This window comes from Ylistrum balloti, unplaced genomic scaffold (assembly GCF_031769215.1).
Source record: "Ylistrum balloti isolate Yb309-2 unplaced genomic scaffold, AGI_CSIRO_Ybal_v1 Utg369742, whole genome shotgun sequence".
NCBI lineage: Eukaryota > Metazoa > Mollusca > Bivalvia > Pectinida > Pectinidae > Ylistrum > Ylistrum balloti.
The window spans coordinates 1357183-1381015 of record NW_026781951.1 but is presented as its reverse complement, the minus strand read 5'-3'; the positions used below and the strand labels follow the sequence as shown (position 1 = coordinate 1381015).

General features: G+C 41.2%; 1 protein-coding gene across 1 annotated transcript in view; it reads left to right on the top strand.

The window, feature by feature from the left end:
* Positions 1-7990: 7990 nt before the first annotated feature.
* The window catches only part of LOC132543181 (uncharacterized), a 30366-nt gene continuing 14523 nt past the window's right edge, over positions 7991-23833 (top strand). Inside the window, exons 1-3 of the mRNA XM_060206650.1 lie at positions 7991-8237; positions 8684-8784; positions 9472-9617. Coding sequence (XP_060062633.1) covers positions 7991-8237; positions 8684-8784; positions 9472-9617 — 494 coding nt within the window. The remainder of the gene's footprint in view (positions 8238-8683; positions 8785-9471; positions 9618-23833) is intronic.

Below are 23833 nucleotides of genomic sequence, written 5' to 3'. Positions count from 1 at the left end.
TACAGTGACCTAGGTATGGTATTTGTTCATAGTATCCTAATTCTACACCATCTCCTTTACAATCTAGTGTTCAGTACTGAAAAAAAAAACTCACACAAATACATGTCAAAACTGCTTCCAAGTTTATCCCCAAACCCCCAGAGAAACTTACAAACAGAAAACATAGCCCCTGGTGGAATGAGGCTTGCACCATAATAAAACACATCAAACGTAGATGGGAGAGTCAATGCAATAAAGATATTTCAAAAGTTGATTTAAAATGTAACAGAATAACCAAAAATAAATTTAACAGAATAGTCAATAAAACACTGGAAACAATGATAAACAACAGACTGAAATACTACTTAGAAAAACAACATAATCAACAAAAATCAGAGCGGCTTTATGAACAAGTTGACACTCGATTTCCTTGTTAGAATTACATCAGTGGTTAAAAAAACGCACTAAGCAAAACCATAATGCTATAGCTGTATTTCTAGACCTCGAAAAAACTTACGATCAAGTCTGGCATGAACGACTTTTACTATCACTTCAGGAAATCACCACTCGATTCCTAAAAGACAGAAGAATTCAAGTCAGGGTAAATAACTCTTGGTTAGAAGAAAAACCTAGATAATGGAGTCACTCAGGGTAGTGTCATTTCGTCTACACTGTTTAATATATTCATGAGTAAACTTGACCAAAATCTACAAGAGTATTCACAAACAAACAAATTAGCTTATATGGCACAATTTGCTGATGATACTAGTATTTGGAGGACAAATAAGGTTATTAAAAATATCGGTTACACGATTTAAAAAACTTTAAATATAATTAAAAATGGGCTTATGAATGTGGTTTTAAAATTTCAAAAGGAAAAAATGTACTTGTATCATTTTCTAGAAGACTTAAAAAACCAGATCTATATCTAGACGATGGGCACATTGAGTATGTTAAACAAGTCAAGATTTTGGACCATTAACTTTGTTGGAAACCACACATTCAATATAGAGCAGAAGGATACAGAGGAGGAGTTAACACGCCCACTTTTGTTTCTGGTAACAATCTTGTGTATATAGTATATATAGAGCGCTAATAAGATCTAAAATAGATTACGGTGTACAATTCGGCGTCAGATCATGTACTCAATACGCTAGATGTAACCTAACACCAGGCACTTAGAGTTACATAAGGCGCTATTAAAAATGTACCGTCTGTTAGTCTATTGGTAGAATCGGGCGAATTGTCTCTAAAACTCGGAAAAGAAAAACTGATTCTCAAATATTGGGCTAGGGAGGACACTCTGACCAAATGCTCTTCCCAATACATTGATAGAAGGAGCCAGAAAATGGAAAGACAATTCTCCACACAACATCCTACGATACGGTGTTTTGGTATATGGAGGGTGAAAAGAGAGGTAACTCTAGTCACATATTTGGAACATAATCTGTTATACGTACAGACAACTTTTACCATACATTCGGGACGTGATATTTAATCCATTGTTTATGTCTATGGACGTTGGATTAAAAAAACAACCACCTTCATACACTCGGAACATGGTGTGTACCACATTATTTAGGTCTATGGGTGGTGAAGGGAGAGACAAATCTCATCACACATTCGGGACGTGGTGTGTACTACATTATTTAGGTCTATGGGTGGTGAAGGGAGAGACAAATCTCACCACACATTCGGGACGTGGTGAGAATATTGTGAAGGTCTATGGATGGTGAAGGGAGAGACAAATCTCATCACACATTCGGGACGTGGTGTGTACTACATTATTTAGGTCTATGGGTGGTGAAGGGAGAGACAAATCTCACCACACATTCGGGACGTGGTGTGTACTACATTATTTAGGTCTATGGGTGGTGAAGGGAGAGACAAATCTCATCACACATTCGGGACGTGGTGTGAATATTGTGAAGGTCTTTGGATGGTGAAGGGAGAGACAAATCTCATCACACATTCGGGACGTGGTGTGTACCACATTATTAAGGTCTATGGGTGGTGAAGGGAGAGACAAATCTCATCACACATTCGGGACGTGGTGTGAATATTGTGAAGGTCTATGGATGGTGAAGGGAGAGACAAATCTCATCACACATTCGGGACGTGGTGTGTACAACATTATTTAGGTCTATGGGTGGTGAAGGGAGAGACAAATCTCACCACACATTCGGGACGTGGTGAGAATATTGTGAAGGTCTATGGATGGTGAAGGGAGAGACAAATCTCATCACACATTCGGGACGTGGTGTGTACTACATTATTTAGGTCTATGGGTGGTGAAGGGAGAGACAAATCTCATCACACAATCGGGACGTGGTGTGAATATTGTGAAGGTCTATGGATGGTGAAGGGAGAGACAAATCTCATCACACATTCGGGACGTGGTGTGTACAACATTATTTAGGTCTATGGGTGGTGAAGGGAGAGACAAATCTCACCACACATTCGGGACGTGGTGAGAATATTGTGAAGGTCTATGGATGGTGAAGGGAGAGACAAATCTCATCACACATTCGGGACGTGGTGTGTACCACATTATTTAGGTCTATGGGTGGTGAAGGGAGAGACAAATCTCATCACACATTCGGGACGTGGTATGTACAACATTATTTAGGTCTATGGGTGGTGAAGGGAGAGACAAATCTCACCACACATTCGGGACGTGGTGAGAATATTGTGAAGGTCTATGGATGGTGAAGGGAGAGACAAATCTCATCACACATTCGGGACGTGGTGTGTACTACATTATTTAGGTCTATGGGTGGTGAAGGGAGAGACAAATCTCACCGCACATTCGGGACGTGGTGTGTACTGCATTATTTAGGTCTATGGATGGTGAAGGGAGAGACAAAAATAATCACACATTCGGGACGTGGTGTGAATATTGTGATGGTCTTTGGATGGTGAAGGGAGAGACAAATCTCACCACACATTCGGGACGTGGTGTGTACTACATTATTTAGGTCTATGGGTGGTGAAGGAAGAGAGAAATCTCACCACACATTCGGGACGTGGTGTGAATATTGTGAAGGTCTATGGGTGGTGAAGGAAGAGACAAATCTCATCACACATTCGGGACGGGGTGTGTACAACATTATTTAGGTCTATGGGTGGTGAAGGGAGAGACAAATCTCATCACACATTCGGGACGTGGTGTGAATATTGTGATGGTCTTTGGATGGTGAAGGGAGAGACAAATCTCACCACACATTCGGGACGGGGTGTGTACAACATTATTTAGGTCTATGGGTGGTGAAGGGAGAGACAAATCTCATCACACATTCGGGACGTGGTGTGAATATTGTGAAGGTCTATGGGTGGTGAAGGAAGAGACAAATCTCATCACACATTCGGGACGGGGTGTGTACAACATTATTTAGGTCTATGGGTGGTGAAGGGAGAGACAAATCTCATCACACATTCGGGACGTGGTGTGAATATTGTGATGGTCTTTGGATGGTGAAGGGAGAGACAAATCTCACCACACATTCGGGACGTGGTGAGAATATTGTGATGGTCTTTGGATGGTGAAGGGAGAGACAAATCTCACCACACATTCGGGACGTGGTGTGTACTACATTATTTAGGTCTATGGGTGGTGAAGGGAGAGACAAATCTCATCACACATTCGGGACGTGGTGTGTACTACATTATTTAGGTCTATGGGTGGTGAAGGGAGAGACAAATCTCACCACACATTCGGGCGTGGTGTGAATATTGTAAAGGTCTATGGGTGGTGAAGGGAGAGACAAATCTCACCACACATTCGGGCGTGGTGAGAATATTGTGAAGGTCTATGGGTGGTGAAGGAAGAGACAAATCTCATCACACATTCAGGGCGTGGTGTGAATATTGTAAAGGTCTTCGGATGGTGAATGGGGAATAATGCTCGTCTAACATTTAGAAAAATGACGTGAACAATGTTTAGTTCTGTGATTGTTGAATAAGTAGATAAATCTCACCTTAGATTAGGGAGGTGATGATTTATACATAATTTAGGTCTGTGGGCAATAGGTGTAGAGATAATTCTTGTCAAAAATTCGGGACGTGATGTGAACTATTTTTAGTATACGGATAGTGGACGGGAGATAACTTTCGTCACACGTTCAGGGTCGTTCGACATGTAAACGATGAGGTAACTCTCGTCAGTTATTCGGATGTGTCATTCATTATTTAGGAGTGTGGATAGTGAGTCGCGATATAACTCCTTTCACATTAGGGAAGTGATGCACTGTTTATTTCTGTCGCCTGTCACTGTAGAGATAAGCCCTGATATATCACACACCAAACACCTGATTTATAAACGTTTGATAATGACTAATTGATATATTAGTTTGTCACGTACGCATCCAGGTGAACACGTACACAGCAAAAAGTTTTTTTTTTCTTATTTGAAAAGACTAATGATATCAAACTAATGAGAGAAACTAAAAAAAGATATCTCGACCCCAGAAAATTAAACTCAATAAGTATAGGTAGGTAGAGGTGGTAAATAGTCCTACACAACATTAACTAGTCCCTACCTACACAGGTGGGTTGTACTGATACAGAACGTTAACTACCTACACAGGTGGGTTGTACTGATACAGAACGTTAACTACCTACACAGGTGGGTTGTACTGATACAGAACGTTAACTACCTACACAGGTGGGTTGTACTGATACAGAACGTTAACTACCTACACAGGTGGGTTGTACTGATACAGAACGTTAACTAGTCCCTACTTACACAGGTGGGTTGTACTGATACAGAACGTTAACTACCTACACAGGTGGGTTGTACTGATACAGAACGTTAACTTCCTACACAGGTGGGTTGTACTGATACAGAACGTTAACTACCTACACAGGTGGGTTGTACTGATACAGAACGTTCACTACCTACACAGGTGGGTTGTACTGATACAGAACGTTAACTACCTACGCAGGTGGGTTGTACTGATACAGAACGTTAACTACCTACGCAGGTGGGTTGTACTGATACAGAACGTTAACTACCTACACAGGTGGGTTGTACTGATAGAACGTTAACTACTTACACAGGTGGGTTGTACTGATACAGAACGCTAACTAGTCCCTACCTACACAGGTGGGTCATATACGATCACCACATCACATGAACAAGGGTAACATATTGTTGACCCGGGCTCATACCTAGGGCGATGTAAGTAATACAGAAGAGCTCCATCGCTGATTATCCTAATCAGAAACTTTACTCCACGGCCACCTAGATAGTTTGTATAGCAACACCACTGCGGCACTAGACAGAGACTACCAAACCCTAAACATGGGGAACTTTGGGTTACAGTAGGGTCTTTTTACCAGGAACCGTACAATCAACACACGTCCAAATATAGTTCTGTGTGTCTAGTTACAGAATCACCACCTCGTCCGGTGCACTAGTGAAGATATATAACGTCACATAAAACACATACACAACAAACACACACTTATAGTGAAAAGAGTACAAGAAGACTCCCTACCAAGGCTAAAATATGACTTACAACAGTAGCGTAAACACGCCCTGCCACCTCTCCTTCGCTCCCGAAAATTAGAAGGAGCCCTACCCATTCCTACTCCCCCCCATCCCCCCACCCCCATCCCCTAAATACCTACGGGCCCATCTTTCCTACCTTCCCAGAGGTCTTCCGGCATGAACACTCTTACCCTTTAACGTACCAAATTTAAAAATAACGCTCACTTGGCAAATAACATACCTTGTACAAGTCTACTTATTTACCACTTAGTAAACACCCACTAACACCTCCAACATCTGCTGATACAACATCACAATCACGAAATAAAATCATGTAAACGTTAAAGTGGACAACTACATGGAGCACGGAACAGTGAGGATCTACAGAGAGTGAACAGCTACATGGAGCACGGAACAGTGAGGATCTACAGAGAGTGAACAGCTACATGGAGCACGGAACAGTGAGGATCTACAGAAAGTGAACAGCTACATGAAGCACGCAACAGTGAGGATCTACAGAGAGTGAACAGCTACATGGAGCACGGAACAGTGAGGATCTACAGAGAGTGAACAGCTACATGGAGCACGGAACAGTGAGGATCTACAGAAAGTGAACAGCTACATGGAGCACGGAACAGTGAGGATCTACAGAGAGTGAACAGCTACATGAAGCACGCAACAGTGAGGATCTACAGAGAGTGAACAGCTACATGGAGCACGCAACAGTGAGGATCTACAGAGAGTGAACAGCTACAAGGAGCACGGAACAGTGAGGATCTACAGAGAGTGAACAGCTACATGGAGCACGGAACAGTGAGGGTCTACAGAAAGTGAACAGCTGCATGGAGCACGGAACAGTGAGGATCTACAGAGAGTGAACAGCTACATGAAGCACGCAACAGTGAGGATCTACAGAGAGTGAACAGCTACATGGAGCACGGAACAGTGAGGATCTACAGAGAGTGAACAGCTACATGGAGCACGGAACAGTGAGGATCTACAGAGAGTGAACAGCTACATGGAGCACGGAACAGTGAGGATCTACAGAGAGTGAACAGCTACATGGAGCACGGAACAGTGAGGATCTACAGAGAGTGAACAGCTACATGGAGCACGGAACAGTGAGGATCTACAGAAAGTGAACAGCTACATGGAGCACGCAACAGTGAGGATCTACAGAGAGTGAACAGCTACATGGAGCACGGAACAGTGAGGATCTACAGAGAGTGAACAGCTACATGAAGCACGCAACAGTGAGGATCTACAGAGAGTGAACAGCTACATGGAGCACGGAACAGTGAGGATCTACAGAGAGTGAACAGCTACATGGAGCACGGAACAGTGAGGATCTACAGAGAGTGAACAGCTACATGAAGCACGCAACAGTGAGGATCTACAGAGAGTGAACAGCTACATGGAGCACGGAACAGTGAGGATCTACAGAGAGTGAACAGCTACATGGAGCACGGAACAGTGAGGATCTACAGAGAGTGAACAGCTACATGGAGCACGCAACAGTGAGGGTCTACAGAAAGTGAACAGCTACATGGAGCACGCAACAGTGAGGATCTACAGAAAGTGAACAGCTACATGGAGCACGGAACAGTGAGGATCTACAGAAAGTGAACAGCTACATGGAGCACGGAACAGTGAGGATCTACAGAAAGTGAACAGCTACATGGAACAGGGGACAGTGAGGATCTACAGAAATTATAGACATTGATAAACCGAACAGTATATACAGAGGCAGATAGAAATGGAAAGACGATTTATACTTATACGGATACTAAAACAGACCACCACCATCACCTTACTAACAACTAACCACTAACCCACAGTCCGTCGGATGGGACTTAAAATGGGGGTCCGTGTGAGAAAGTCCAACTCGCTCCATAAAGATCCTTCTGTAGCTTTTCGGCCCAGGGGTTAAGGTTAGATAAGCAAAAAGGTTTATTTATTATGTAATAAGTAATTTTGACGGACTTCCAAAATACTATCAATAAATCGGAATCTATCATGGCTCCCTTTCTATTCCTCTCTGTCCTTAACCGGTCCTGTGATATGCTTGGTGTAGGCCAGGTCTACAATTAGGTCAGGGCCTCGTCTTCAAAGTTATAGCCTAAGAACAAGTCAAATAGCACAAACGGGCCCTTTCTACCACGTCTCAGTATCCCACTCTTTCCCATCACTTCATATTCTCCCTTCTTCTCATTTTCCAATCTTTTCTCGTCTGCTGAAAGGCCGTAAAAGTGGACGTAAAACCCGTAAAATAGATAAATAGATAAGTACATAGGTGGGTTGTACTGAAACAAAACGTGCACTAGTCGATAATGTAGCAGGTAGTGATTGTTTTGTTTTCTATTTTAAGAAATATCTACAAGCGTCAGTGAGTGACACGGGAGTCCCGTATCATGACATTTATCTAAGGATATGTTGTTTGCTATGTGATATCTGAACCACGACACCGCGTCTCATCAGTATATATAGGACCAGCGGCATCCGTTCTCTCTCAAGTTCAAAATGAAGTTCTTCATCCGATTTATTTTATTGTTGGGTATTTCGACCTGGTCCTCCATCGCTTTTGATCAGGAGGTTTTGCCGAAATGTGGACCTGATGTGGAGGTTTGTGAATTTGATTGGACCATTGACTATTTGGAGACAATGGTTGTATACGACGAAGGAGGGAATGGTAACCCAGTTGTCAGCAGAAACGGATCTCTTTACAAACGAACTGGGTGTGATAATTACCAACAACTGACAAGAGAAGGTAGAGAAAATGATAAGCATTAGAGAGTAGCGATCATTCAAAGACATTCGGTTAAGAAGTATGATCATTGTGACGTCATATCTGTAACGTCATGGTATTAATTCTAAATTGTAAGTCGTCTTTCACGTCCTGAGAATTAAACGGACTTACTAATATACATTAACAAATACCAAGTATCAATGTTTGCTAGGAATTGTTTCACGTGGCGGTTTTCTCTGACCAGGAATCGGAAAACGAGAAAATGAAACTTTACAGATTTGTAGAACACTAGTGGAACAATGGTTCCTTTGGTGTAATCATATATAATTGTGTAAGGGTGATGACAACACGCCCAGCGCCAAGAGAAAATCAACTAGTTTCCTGTATTCTCGTTTTCATATTTCTTTCTCTAAGTATGTACAATATGTATTGAAGCAAACGCTGTAAGCAGTCTTCACTTTTTACAGAAATGGACACTACTATCTTGGCTGACGGTAACTACAAACTCGTGTATGCCATAAACGGCCAAGTGCCCGGACCGTCCATTGTCGTTTACGAGGGACAACAGGTAATGATACAGCTAAGTCTCGGACTTTGTGTGACCCCTGTGGCGTAACTCTCAACAATGAGCGATGTCCAGTTGCATTCAATCGCATTTAAAGGATGGATTTGCCTTTTGGAAACAGAGAGGCACATGAAATTTATTTCAGACGGTTTTGCTGGCAATAGGGAAAGGCTGCTTTTGTTGTGTTAATCAAAACAATATATTTTCTGATTTAATGAAATATAAAAATATTTAACGAAATCGTTACATTTTCTTTTATTACTATTTCAAAAAGAAAAGTCTAGCTTTCAAAAAGGTAAGGGAAATAAATATGTGTTCTTTGACGACAGATAGTTTCGCTTGACAACAAGACGAATCAATTTTAAATATGCTGCATTACGTGGAATCATATCCCTTTTTGCTGTAGTCTTGGAAAAAAATTACAAAACTGTTTTATATACCAAACAAGAGAAAACCCGAAATGCACTGGGGAAAGAGTTGATAGAACAATTTGTGTTCTAACAGGAAAATCGGCCAAGTTCAATGCAGTAACTAGAAAGCGCCGCTTTGATTGGTCAAAACTACAAAAGATTATATCAACAATAGAGGTGAATAAAGTTTTCATAAAACTGATAAATTCCCATCAATCGCTGGCAAAACTTGATTTTAATGAAATCCTGATTGGCTGTAAACGAATGCTTGCTGTTTCAGGTGGTTGTAAAGATACAGAACAACCTTTTGTACGAAGGTATTACGATACACTGGCATGGCATGGTACAGTGGCTGACACCGTGGATGGATGGGGTAGGAACCGTGTCCCATTGTCCTATCAACCCTGGAGAGAGCTTTACGTACAGGTTAGTGATAAAAAAAAACTAGACAGGGAAAGACGGGGCTCGGCCGGTTAGTGATCGGGTCAACCGGGAAAAATTCCAGTACGAGAATGTCATGTTATTGGCTGAGGATTGACAGGAATAGGTGTCCTTGCAGGTAGCTCGTAGGTAGGGCTAACTGGGGAGAATGTCTCATATAGATTAGTAAACGGAGTTGGGCGGGTAAGTACATGTTAGTGGTCGGGGTTTGACGGGAAGAATGTTATGTACAGGTTAGTGGTCGGGGTTTGACGGGGAGAATGTTATGTACAGGTTAGTGGTCGGGGTTTGACGGGGAGAATGTTATGTACAGGTTAGTGGTCGGGGCTTGACGGGGAGAATGTTATGTACAGGTTAGTGGTCGGGGCTGGACGGGTAGGATGTTATGTACAGGTTAGTGGTCGGGGTTTGACGGGGAGAATGTTATGTACAGGTTAGTGGTCGGTGCTGGGCGGGAAGAATGTTATGTACAGTTTAGTGGTCGGGGCTGGGCGGGAAGAATGTTATGTACAGGTTAGTGGTCGGGGTTTGACGGAAAGAAAGTTATGTGCAGGTTAGTGGTCGGGGTTTAACGGAAAGAAAGTTATGTACAGGTTAGTGATCGGGGTTTGACGGGGAGATTGGTATGTACAGGTTAGTGGTCGGGGTTTGACGGGGAGAATGTTATGTACAGGTTAGTGGTCGGGGTTTGACGGGGAGAATGTTATGTAGAGGTTAGTGGTCGGGGTTTAACGGAAAGAAAGTTATGTACAGGTTAGTGGTCGGGGCTTGACGGGTAGGATGTTACGTACAGGTTAGTGGTCGGGGTTTGACGGGGAGAATGTTATGTACAGGTTAGTGGTCGGGGTTTGGCGAGGAGAATAATATGTACAGGTTAGTGGTCGGTGCTGGGCGGGAAGAATGTTATGTACAGTTTAGTGGTCGGGGCTGGGCGGGAAGAATGTTACGTAAAGGTTAGTGGTCGGGGTTTGACGGGGAGAATGTTATGTACAGGTTAGTGGTCGGGGCTTGACGGGGAGAATGTTATGTACAGGTTAGTGGTCGGGGTTTGACGGGAAGAATGTTATGTACAGGTTAGTGGTCGGGGCTTGACGGGGAGAATGTTATGTAGAGGTTAGTGGTCGGGGTTTGACGGGGAGAATGTTATGTACAGGTTAGTGGTCGGGGTTTAACAGGAAGAATGTTACGTAAAGGTTAGTGGTCGGGGCTGGGCGGGAAGAATGTTATGTACAGGTTAGTGGTCGGGGTTTAACGGCAAGAAAGTTATGTACAGGTTAGTGGTCGGGGTTTGACGGGGAGAATGTTATGTACAGGTTAGTGGTCGGAGTTTGACGGGAAGAATGTTATGTACACGTTAGTGGTCGGGGCTGTGCGGGAAGAATGTTATGTACAGGTTAGTGGTCGGGGTTTGACGGGGAGAATGTTACGTACAGGTTAGTGGTCGGGGTTTGACGGGGAGAATGTTATGTAGAGGTTAGTGGTCGGGGTTTAACGGAAAGAAAGTTATGTACAGGTTAGTGGTCGGGCCTTGACGGGTTGGATGTTACGTACAGGTTAGTGGTCGGGGTTTGACGGGGTGAATGTTATGTACAGGTTAGTGGTCGGGGTTTGACTGGAAGAATGTTATGTACAGGTTAGTGGTCGGGGCTGGTTAGTGGTCGGGGTTTGACGGGAAGAATGTTATGTACAGGCTAGTGGTCGGGGTTTGACGGGGAGAATGTTATGTACAGGTTAGTGGTCGGTGCTTGGCGGGAAGAATGTTATGTACAGTTTAGTGTAGTTTTACAGGTGTGTCGGGGTTTGACGGAAAGAAAGTTATGTACAGGTGTGTGGTCGGGGTTTAACGAAATTGTTATGTACAGTGTGTGGGAGAATGTTATGTACAGGTTAGTGGTCGGGGTTTGACGGGGAGAATGTTATGTAGAGGTTAGTGGTCGGGGTTTAACGGGTCATGTACAGAGTTGGGGCTTTGTGTGTGTCGGGGTCGGGGAGAATGTTATGTACAGTGTGTGTCGGGTCATGATGGTTATGGTGTTTTGTGTGTGTCGGGGCTGGGCGGGTTACAAAGGTTAGGTCGATTGTTTTGTGTGTGTCCCGGGTGTTATGTACAGGTTAGTTTTGTGTGTGGTCGGGGTTTGACGGGGAGAATGTTATGTAGAGGTTAGTGGTCGGGGTTTGACGGGGAGAATGTTATGTTTATGGTCGGGGTTTAACAGGTGTAAAGGTTAGTGGGGTTTAACGGAGAAAGTTATGTACAGGTTAGTGGTCGGGGTTTGACGGGAGAATGTTATGTACAGGTTAGTGTGTGGTCGGGGTTTGACGGGGTGAATGTACAGGTTAGTGTACGGGGAGAATGTTACGTACAGGTTAGTGGTCGGGGTTTGACGGGGAGAATGTTATGTAGAGGTTAGTGTGTGTGTCCATGGTACAGGTTAGTGGTCGGGGTTTGACGGGGTGAATGTTATGTACAGGTTAGTGGTCGGGGTTTGGCGAGGAGAATAATATGTACAGGTTAGTGGTCAGGGCTTGACGGGGAGAATGTTATGTACAGGTTAGTGGTCGGAGTTTGACGGGAAGAATGTTATGTACAGGTTAGTGGTCGGGGCTGGGCGGGAAGAATGTTATGTACAGGTTAGTGGTCGGGGTTTGACGGGGAGAATGTTATGTACAGGTTAGTGGTCGGGGCTGGGCGGGAAGAATGTTACGTAAAGGTTAGTGGTCGGGGCTGGGCGGGAAGAATGTTATGTACAGGTTAGTGGTCGGGGTTTGACTGGAAGAATGTTATGTACAGGTTAGTGGTCGGGGCTGGGCGGGAAGAATGTTATGTACAGGTTAGTGGTCGGGGTTTAACGGAAAAAAAAGTTATGTACAGGTTAGTGGTCGGGGTTTGACGGGGAGATTGTTATGTACAGGTTAGTGGTCGGGGCTTGACGGGGAGAATGTTATGTACAGGTTAGTGGTCGGGGCTGGGCGAGGAGAATGTTATGTACAGGTTAGTGGTCGGGGTTTGACGGGTTGAATGTTATGTACAGGTTAGTGGTCGGGGCTTGACGGGAAGAATGTTATGTACAGGTTAGTGGTCGGGGTTTGACGGGGAGAGTGTTATGTACAGTTTAGTGGTCGGGGCTGGGCGAGGAGAATGTTATGTACAGTTTAGTGGTCGGGGCTTGACGGGTAGGATGTTACGTACAGGTTAGTGGTCGGGGTTTGACTGGAAGAATGTTATGTACAGTTTAGTGATCGGGGCTGGGCGGGAAGAATGTTATGTACAGGTTAGTGGTCGGGGCTTGACGGGGTGAATGTTATGTACAGGTTAGTGGTCGGGGTTTGACTGGAAGAATGTTATGTACAGTTTAGTGGTCGGGGCTGGGCGAGGAGAATGTGATGTACAGGTTGGTTAGCTTATCTGTGTCCCGGGTTATGATGATTTTTTTGTGTGTGTCCCGGGTCATGATGATTGTTTTGTGTGTGTCCCGGGTCATGGTGATTTTTTTGTGTGTGTCCCGGGTCTTGGTGATTTTTTTGTGTGTGTCCGTGTCATGATGATTGTTTTGTGTGTGTCCCGGGTCATGGTGATTGTTTTGTGTGTGTCCCGGGTCATGATGATTGTTTTGTGTGTGTCCCGGGTCATGGTGATTGTTTTGTGTGTGTCCCGGGTCATGGTGATTGTTTTGTGTGTGTCCCGGGTCATGATGATTGTTGTTTTAGTTCATTTTCACTTAGCCTGCATCTGAAACTCGTATCACCTACCCTGCATGGCATATTTCACACCTGAGTGACTCAAACATAGTCTTTATCACCGAACATAACACTGTGAAAGTAATGTACCTTAACATATAAACTTTAATTCTATTTATAGAAAAATTGAATTATCTGTTAATAGACCAGTTAAAATATTAACAGTACTTCAAAACACCTTCGTTAACATGTATTTGTTGTGTTGGGGAAAATAACAGCCTTATATAACCATATGGTATCCTAACCATGAATAGCTAGTCCGCCCTTCTTGTGGATCCAATCACAATTATTTCATTTCTCCAATTATTTTTGTGATCAATAGATATGTGTATAAGTAAGGCTAGATGGTTGTAGATATCTGTCTATTATTACTCAGTCGTTTGTATAATATGATAAACTGACCTTCAAGGACATGGTATAAAATTCTATGATGTGTATTGTGTGTGTAATGTGATAGACTGACCCTCAAGGACATGGTATTATTATTATCTATACATTAGTTTTATAATAAAGTTAAATTAATTTAACTTTAACCCGTTTAACCTGTTTAAAATTATCATCCATATTAGTTATATTATATACAAGAATAATTTATTATTTAACTGTGTATGTTAAAAAATTAAAAGATTGTACGAAAAAAACAAAGTGTCTAAAATAACATGAGTAAACATTTACCTGTAAAGTAAACAAAAAGGCAATTACTGAAATACGACTTCACACAATCTGGTAACATCTGTTGGAAACTGGAAGTTATAGAAAAAAATCCTCAGTGTTTAAGACTTCTTTCCTTCTGTAAAAATGATGTAGAAAACGAATTCCGTTCTAAAGTGCCCCTCTTACAGTGAACTAAGGAATGAAGATATCAAATCATATTACCGTGTTAAAGCTGCTGTCTACAAATTAATCAAATCGTTATCAGACTTTTATATCAAAGAAATAATAATCTTGTTTATGTTTTCATACCATGCTTGTTTACTATGATCTATGATTTACAAGTTGTTAGGATAAACAAACAGTTGTGTTTAGATTGTGGATGTCCTTGGATGGGTGTATCTTACAACCTGCGCTATATTTGAAACCCCGAAGAGAGAAACCTGGCTAAACACTTTAACATGAAAATGGCGTTTTGATAATTTTTTCTCGAACCAGAAATATTTTCCCAATTTACATCAAATACTCGTACCGTTTTATGGTAATGAAACACAGGTATGTGCACCTGTTCCTAACGCCACGTTCAGTTTGTGTGTTAACAAGAGACCAGCTGACTTTAACGTTCAGTTTGTATGTTAACAAGAGACCAGCTGACTTTAACGTTCAGTTTGTATGTTAACAAGAGGCCAGCTGACTTTAACGTTCAGTTTGTGTGTTAACAAGAGGCCAGCTGACTTTAACGTTCAGTTTGTATGTTAACAAGAGGCCAGCTGACTTTAACGTTCAGTTTGTATGTTAACAAGAGACCAGCTGACTTTAACGTTCAGTTTGTATGTTAACAAGAGACCAGCTGACTTTAACGTTCAGTTTGTATGTTAACAAGAGACCAGCTGACTTTAACGTTCAGTTTGTATGTTAACAAGAGACCAGCTGACTTTAACGTTCAGTTTGTATGTTAACAAGAGACCAGCTGACTTTAACGTTCAGTTTGTATGTTAACAAGAGACCAGCTGACTTTAACGTTCAGTTTGTATGTTAACAAGAGACCAGCTGACTTTAACGTTCAGTTTGTATGTTAACAAGAGACCAGCTGACTTTAACGTTCAGTTTGTATGTTAACAAGAGACCAGCTGACTTTAACGTTCAGTTTGTATGTTAACAAGAGGTCAGCTGACTTTAACGTTCAGTTTGTATGTTAACAAGAGACCAGCTGACTTTAACGTTCAGTTTGTATGTTAACAAGAGACCAGCTGACTTTAACGTTCAGTTTGTATGTTAACAAGAGACCAGCTGACTTTGTAGTTTGTTGTTAACAAGAGACCAGCTGACTTTAACGTTCAGTTTGTATGTTAACAAGAGACCAGCTGACTTTAACGTTCAGTTTGTATGTTAACAAGAGACCAGCTGACTTTAACGTTCAGTTTGTATGTTAACAAGAGACCAGCTGACTTTAACGTTCAGTTTGTATGTTAACAAGAGACCAGCTTTTTAACGTTCATTTGTTGTTTCAACAAGAGACCAGCTGACTTTAACGTTCAGTTTGTATGTTAACAAGAGACCAGCTGACTTTAACGTTCAGTTTGTATGTTAACAAGAGACCAGCTGACTTTAACGTTCAGTTTGTATGTTAACAAGAGACCAACTGACTTTAACGTTCAGTTTGTATGTTAACAAGAGACCAACTGACTTTAACGTTCAGTTTGTATGTTAACAAGAGACCAGCTGACTTTAACGTTCAGTTTGTATGTTAACAAGAGACCAGCTGACTTTAACGTTCAGTTTGTATGTTAACAAGAGACCAGCTGACTTTAACGTTCAGTTTGTATGTTAACAAGAGACCAGCTGACTTTAACGTTCAGTTTGTATGTTAACAAGAGACCAGCTGACTTTAACGTTCAGTTTGTATGTTAACAAGAGACCAGCTGACTTTAACGTTCAGTTTGTATGTTAACAAGTGACTTTAACGTTCAGTTTGTATGTTAACAAGAGGCCAGCTGACTTTAACGTTCAGTTTGTATGTTAACAAGAGACCAGCTGACTTTAACGTTCAGTTTGTATGTTAACAAGAGACCAGCTGACTTTAACGTTCAGTTTGTATGTTAACAAGAGGCCAGCTGACTTTAACGTTCAGTTTGTATGTTAACAAGAGACCAACTGACTTTAACGTTCAGTTTGTATGTTAACAAGAGACCAACTGACTTTAACGTTCAGTTGTATGTTAACAAGAGACCAACTGACTTTAACGTTCAGTTTGTATGTTAACAAGAGACCAACTGACTTTAACGTTCAGTTTGTATGTTAACAAGAGACCAGCTGACTTTAACGTTCAGTTTGTATGTTAACAAGAGGCCAACTGACTTTAACGTTCAGTTTGTATGTTGACAAGAGACCAGCTGACTTTAACGTTCAGTTTGTATGTTAACAAGAGGCCAGCTGACTTTAACGTTCAGTTTGTATGTTAACAAGAGACCAGCTGACTTTAACGTTCAGTTTGTATGTTAACAAGAGGCCAGCTGACTTTAACGTTCAGTTTGTTTGTTAACAAGAGGTCAGCTGACTTTAACGTTCAGTTTGTGTGTTAACAAGAGGCCAGCTGACTTTAACGTTCAGTTTGTATGTTAACAAGAGACCAGCTGACTTTAACGTTCAGTTTGTATGTTAACAAGAGACCAGCTGACTTTAACGTTCAGTTTGTATGTTAACAAGAGGCCAGCTGACTTTAACGTTCAGTTTGTTTGTTAACAAGAGGTCAGCTGACTTTAACGTTCAGTTTGTATGTTAACAAGAGACCAGCTGACTTTAACGTTCAGTTTGTATGTTAACAAGAGACCAGCTGACTTTAACGTTCAGTTTGTATGTTAACAAGAGGTCAGCTGACTTTAACGTTCAGTTTGTATGTTAACAAGAGACCAGCTGACTTTAACGTTCAGTTTGTATGTTAACAAGAGGCCAGCTGACTTTAACGTTCAGTTTGTATGTTAACAAGAGACCAGCTGACTTTAACGTTCACAAGTTTGTATGTTAACAAGACCAGCTTAACGTTCAGTTTGTATGTTAACAAGAGACCAGCTGACTTTAACGTTCAGTTTGTATGTTAACAAGAGGTCAGCTGACTTTAACGTTCAGTTTGTATGTTAACAAGAGGCCAGCTGACTTTAACGTTCAGTTTGTATGTTAACAAGAGACCAGCTGACTTTAACGTTCAGTTTGTATGTTAACAAGAGGCCAGCTGACTTTAACGTTCAGTTTGTCTGTTAACAAGAGACCAGCTGACTTTAACGTTCAGTTTGTGTGTTAACAAGAGGTCAGCTGACTTTAACGTTCAGTTTGTGTGTTAACAAGAGGCCAGCTGACTTTAACGTTCAGTTTGTATGTTAACAAGAGGTCAGCTGACTTTAACGTTCAGTTTGTATGTTAACAAGAGACCAGCTGACTTTAACGTTCAGTTTGTATGTTAACAAGAGACCAACTGACTTTAACGTTCAGTTTGTGTGTTAACAAGAGACCAGCTGACTTTAACGTTCAGTTTGTATGTTAACAAGAGACCAGCTGACTTTAACGTTCAGTTTGTGTGTTAACAAGAGGCCAGCTGACTTTAACGTTCTATTTGTATATGTATACCATCATATTGTCACCCTATACTTACAACTTTAATAAAGTTTTAATAATTTCCAAAACAATTTTACCCCTTCCCCAGGGGAAAATGTGAGACCCTGAGACTTTGAAATTAAGCCCTTTCCATCCATGTAAAGCATTTGATTCTACCATACCAAAGCTTGGTGTTGTGAAGAAGATTTTTTGAAATTTATGTCTTTTGACCCTTTGGATGCCCCTGAGGTGATCTTTGGGGAGAAAATATCAATTGGATACTGACGATTTACGACATCGGATAAAAGGCGATCGCGAAAGGTCACGTGAATCTCAGATGACTTAAAGATATAAGGATTTGTGAACCTGTATGAAGTCCCTGTGAAACAGACGAGTTTGCAATCCATATGGGACACTGTCTGTCATATCAGGAAATGTGAAGGTAAAGGGATGCATGTATCACGTTAAAACGATAAAGTTCAATGAAATAGGTGATGTTATCTTGTAAACGTCAAACAAAGGTCAGCTTGTCATAAACACCTGTTAGCTTTCTTACAAACCGTAAACCAGCGTCATTACTATTTATAGTATCCAGTTTCCTGGGGAAAACTTTCTGATTATGAATTTTCATCTTTTATAAACTCAAACGTTTGTAACCAGCAACATGGTTTAATGCCTTAGAGGTTTAATTTGATATGTGTTACTGATTTTGTGTGTGACTCTGTCGATTAGAAAACTGATGTCCACAATTTACATACTGAGTATTTCACATAGTGAGTCACAACAACTTGTTATTGTAATATTCATGCCCATGGCATCGACGTGTTAAAAATTAGGACGGAAAGTAGGCGACCATGTAGTCATCGAAACGTCACACATAAATCTGCTGCTGATTGTGTTATAAGGAATTCGAACGACATTACAAAAATGAAGAAAATGTTTCGAAACATTTGTATTGCAGTGAAATCTGGTCACCGCACCAAACTTCATTTATACTACAACTAGAGTCTGTACAAAGATTTTGTTTTCTTTAAAGCAGGCTTTTATTTCCAATCTAATTCTTATGTAAACATTGAAAGTTGCATTCTTTGGATGCCAATATTCGGATATTTGTTACCATTTTAGAAAACATGAGATTTGGCCGTTCATTTTAGTAGAAACGTTTGACATCTTAGTTCCGAGAAAATGTTTACGTCCTCATGGGTTTCTTTTTTCAATCTAGTTGTCCAACTCACAGACGTACAATCCAGACATTCAGTATTGTCCATTGTACAGAAGGAACTTTAGTATAAATGCTAAAATATTTGTATGTATTCCTTTAACGTCTGGCCTTAAGACACTATATTTGAGATGATAAGTATGGTACTCGAAAGATGTCGTTTATATGTATCTATGATATTGAAATCCCCACATGAGAAGTGAGGAGTTTACTGCTTTAATCGTGTTTTATTATCATCAAGTCCTCATCGTTGATGGCTAGTCGCAGTTGTGCTTTCGGCTATTATTTTTTCGATTGCACATCAAATATTGAGTCCGGAGCCTCTGATTGGTTCAAATGTAACGCGAAGAACTCAACAACTGTTGGTCAAATTGAAATGAAACTTGGTGTGAATATAGATGACCATGTTTGTTAGAAACGTTTCCCCAGAATCCAAGATGGCCGCGGCAGGAAGTGAAATTAAAATTTTGTCCAGTTTTGATGAAAATTAATTCTCATGTTGGGTCTAATATAAAGAACACTGCGGTGTAAACAGTTTTTTTTATTGAACAACAAACATGACCGCTAAAATTGTTTAAACTTTGAAACTTTGATGGATTTTCTAATGTTAAAAATCAGTTTATAGGTGTACCAGCTGTCTATCGTCCAATGTCGTCTGTTAGAGTCTGCTAGCTGGCTACTGGTTTACCCGAGTCACGTATGACTGCCCCTTTGGTCTAGAGTATATACACCACAGGTCAAGGATAATGTTCAAGTGCGGATAGGCCAAGTTGTTGGGTAGAATAATTTCTTACTTCAATTAGCATCACTAGCGATAGCAGGGTTAGTTTGGGGGACTTAAATAGCGTTCTCCGCTACAATAAAAACTTATTTATTATACATTTTTGTAATCATTTTTATCTATTTGGAAATTATCAATAGATGAATATATATATAAATATAGACATCCGGGTTCGTGTGTAGTTAATCACGTTACTATCACATGATCAGAGATGAACGAGTACATTGATAACGAGGCATTATCTTGCGACATTTACTCTTTATCGGAAGTAGAGAATGTATCAATTACGTTACAGATGTGTTGTCGCCAGAGTCAAACAATTAGATAATATTACTGCTTTCCTCGAGGCTTTCTTAAGAAGAGGTTGTCAAATGTGAGCCCAAGAAAAGTCGTCAGCATTACAGGTCACAAATGATTCACGAATTTGACTTGTTTTACCGTTTTCGAATGATAATACAACATGACCTTTCAAAAAAAGTAACCTAAGTTTTTTTCTCCTGTATTGAAAATATAACAGTTTCAAAACCATTATAGTAACAAGAGAAACAGGAATAGATTCGTAACTTTTATCATCGTTTCAAAATGGACATTAAACAAAAATGAAATTATTTTTATCAAAATATCAATAAAAGAGAATGATATCGCTGAATTTGTTTTAAAATGATATTTTTCATTCGTACATGAAATTAATTGGTCATCCACCTCAGCAATTGGCGACTTATATCCAATAAATGGTGGTTTACTTCTGGGAAAGTCTGCTTATCTCTCACATAGATCTGCCCTTTGTTGTCATTTTGTTGTGACTGTTGAGCGGCAACACAGAAGATACCGAGTAACATAGCGAGCTTTCGTGGTAACAACACAGAAGATACCGAGTAACATAGGGAGCTTTCGTGGTAACAACACAGAAGATACCGAGTAACATAGGGAGCTTTCGTGGTAACAACACAGAAGATACCGAGTAACATAGGGAGCTTTCGTGGTAACAACACAGAAGATACCGAGTAACATAGGGAGCTTTCGTGGTAACAACACAGAAGATACCGAGTAACATAGAGAGCTTTCGTGGTAACAACACAGAAGATACCGAGTAACATAGAGAGCTTTCGTGGTAACAACACAGAAGATACCGAGTAACATAGAGAGCTTTCGTGGTAACAACACAGAAGATACCGAGTAACAAAGACAGCTTTCGTGGTAACAACACAGTAGATACCAAGTAACATAGAGAGCGTTCGTGGTAACAACACAGTAGATTCCGAGTAACAGCAGAGATCTTTCGTGGTAACAACACAGAAGATACCGAGTAACAGCACAGAGCTTTCGTGGTAACAACACAGAAGATTCCGAGTAACAGCACAGAGCTTTCGTGGTAACAACACAGAGCTTTCGTGGTAACAACACAGAAGATACCGAATACATAGAGGGCTTTCGTGGTAACAACACAGAAGATACCGAGTAACAGCACATAGCTTTCGTGGTAACAACACAGAAGATACCGAGTAACATAGCGAGCTTTCGTGGTAACAACACAGAAGATACCGAGTAACATAGAGAGCATTCGTGGTAACAACACAGAAGATACCGAGTAACATAGAGAGCTTTCGTGGTAACAACACAGAAGATACCGAGTAACATAGAGAGCTTTCGTGGTAACAACACAGAAGATACCGAGTAACATAGGGAGCTTTCGTGGTAACAACACAGAAGATACCGAGTAACATAGAGAACTTTCGTGGTAACAACACAGAAGATACCGAGTAACATAGAGAGCTTTCGTGGTAACAACACAGAAGATTATGAATAAAAGAGATCTTTCGTGGTAACAACACAGAAGATACCGAGTAACATAGAGAGCTTTCGTGGTAACAACACAGAAGATACCGAGTAACATAGAGAGCTTTCGTGGTAACAACACAGAAGATACCGAGTAACATAGAGAGCTTTCGTGGTAACAACACAGAAGATACCGAGTAACATAGAGAGCATTCGTGGTAACAACACAGAAGATACCGAGTAACAGCACAGAGCTTTCGTGGTAATAACACAGAAGATTCCGAGTAACAGCAGAGATCTTTCGTGGTAACAAGACAGAAGATACCGAGTAACAGCACAGAGCTTTCGTGGTAACAACACAGAAGATACCGAGTACCATAGAGAACTTTCGTGGTAACAACACAGAAGCTACCGAGTAACATAGAGAGCTTTCGTGGTAACAACACAGTAGATACTGAGTAACATAGAGAGCTTTCGTGGTAACAACACAGAAGCTACCGCGTAACATAGAGAGCTTTCGTGGTAACAACACAGTAGATTCCGAGTAACAGCAGAGATCTTTCGTGGTAACAAGACAGAAGATACCGAGTAACATAGAGAGCTTTCGTGGTAACAACACAGAAGATACCGAGTACCATAGAGAACTTTCGTGGTAACAACACAGAAGATACCGAGTACATAGAGAGCATTCGTGGTAACAACACAGAAGATTCCGAGTAACAGCAGAGATCTTTCGTGTTAACAACACAGAAGATACCGAGTAACATAGAGAGCTTTCGTGGTAACAACACAGAAGATACCGAGTACATAGAGAGCATTCGTGGTAACAACACAGAAGATTCCGAGTAACAGCAGAGATCTTTCGTGGTAACAACACAGAAGATACCGAGTAACATAGAGAGCTTTCGTGGTAACAACACAGAAGATACCGAGTAACATAGAGAACTTTCGTGGTAACAACACAGAAGATACCGAGTAACATAGAGAGCTTTCGTGGTAACAACACAGAAGATACCGAGTAACATAGAGAGCTTTCATGGTAACAACACAGAAGATACCGAGTAACATAGAGAGCTTTCGTGGTAACAACACAGAAGATACCGAGTAACAGCACAGAGCTTTCGTGGTAATAACACAGAAGATTCCGAGTAACAGCAGAGATCTTTCGTGGTAACAAGACAGAAGATACCGAGTAACATAGAGAGCTTTCGTGGTAACAAGACAGAAGATACCGAGTAACAAAGACAGCTTTCGTGGTAACAACACAGAAGATACCGAGTAACATAGAGATCTTTCGTGGTAACAACACAGAAGATACCGAGTAACATAGAGAGCTTTCGTGGTAACAACACAGAAGATTCCGAGTAACAGCAGAGATCTTTCGTGGTAACAAGGGAGCTTTCGTGGTAACAACACAGAAGATACCGAGTACCATAGAGAACTTTCGTTCGTGGTAACAACACAGAAGATTCCGAGTAACAGCAGAGATCTTTCGTGTTAACAACACAGAAGATACCGAGTAACATAGAGAGCTTTCGTGGTAACAACACAGAAGATACCGAGTACATAGAGAGCTTTCGTGGTAACAACACAGAAGATACCGAGCAACATAGAGAGCTTTCGTGGTAACAACACAGAAGATACCGAGTACATAGAGAGCATTCGTGGTAACAACACAGAAGATTCCGAGTAACAGCAGAGATCTTTCGTGGTAACAACACAGAAGATACCGAGTAACATAGAGAGCTTTCGTGGTAACAACACAGAAGATACCGAGTAACATAGAGAGCTTGCGTGGTAACAACACAGAAGATACCGAGTAACATAGAGAGCTTTCATGGTAACAACACAGAAGATACCGAGTAACATAGAGAGCTTTCGTGGTAACAACACAGAAGATACCGAGTAACAGCACAGAGCTTTCGTGGTAATAACACAGAAGATTCCGAGTAACAGCAGAGATCTTTCGTGGTAACAAGACAGAAGATACCGAGTAACAGCAGAGATCTTTCGTGGTAACAACACAGAAGATACCGAGTAACATAGAGAGCTTTCGTGGTAACAACACAGAAGATACCGAGTAACATAGAGAACTTTCGTGGTAACAACACAGAAGATACCGAGTAACATAGAGATCTTTCGTGGTAACAACACAGAAGCTACCGCGTAACATAGAGAGCTTTCGTGGTAACAACACAGTAGATTCCGAGTAACAGCAGAGATCTTTCGTGGTAACAAGACAGAAGATACCGAGTAACAGCACAGAGCTTTCGTGGTAACAACACAGAAGATACCGAGTACCATAGAGAACTTTCGTGGTAACAACACAGAAGATACCGAGTACATAGAGAGCATTCGTGGTAACAACACAGAAGATTCCGAGTAACAGCAGAGATCTTTCGTGTTAACAACACAGAAGATACCGAGTAACATAGAGAGCTTTCGTGG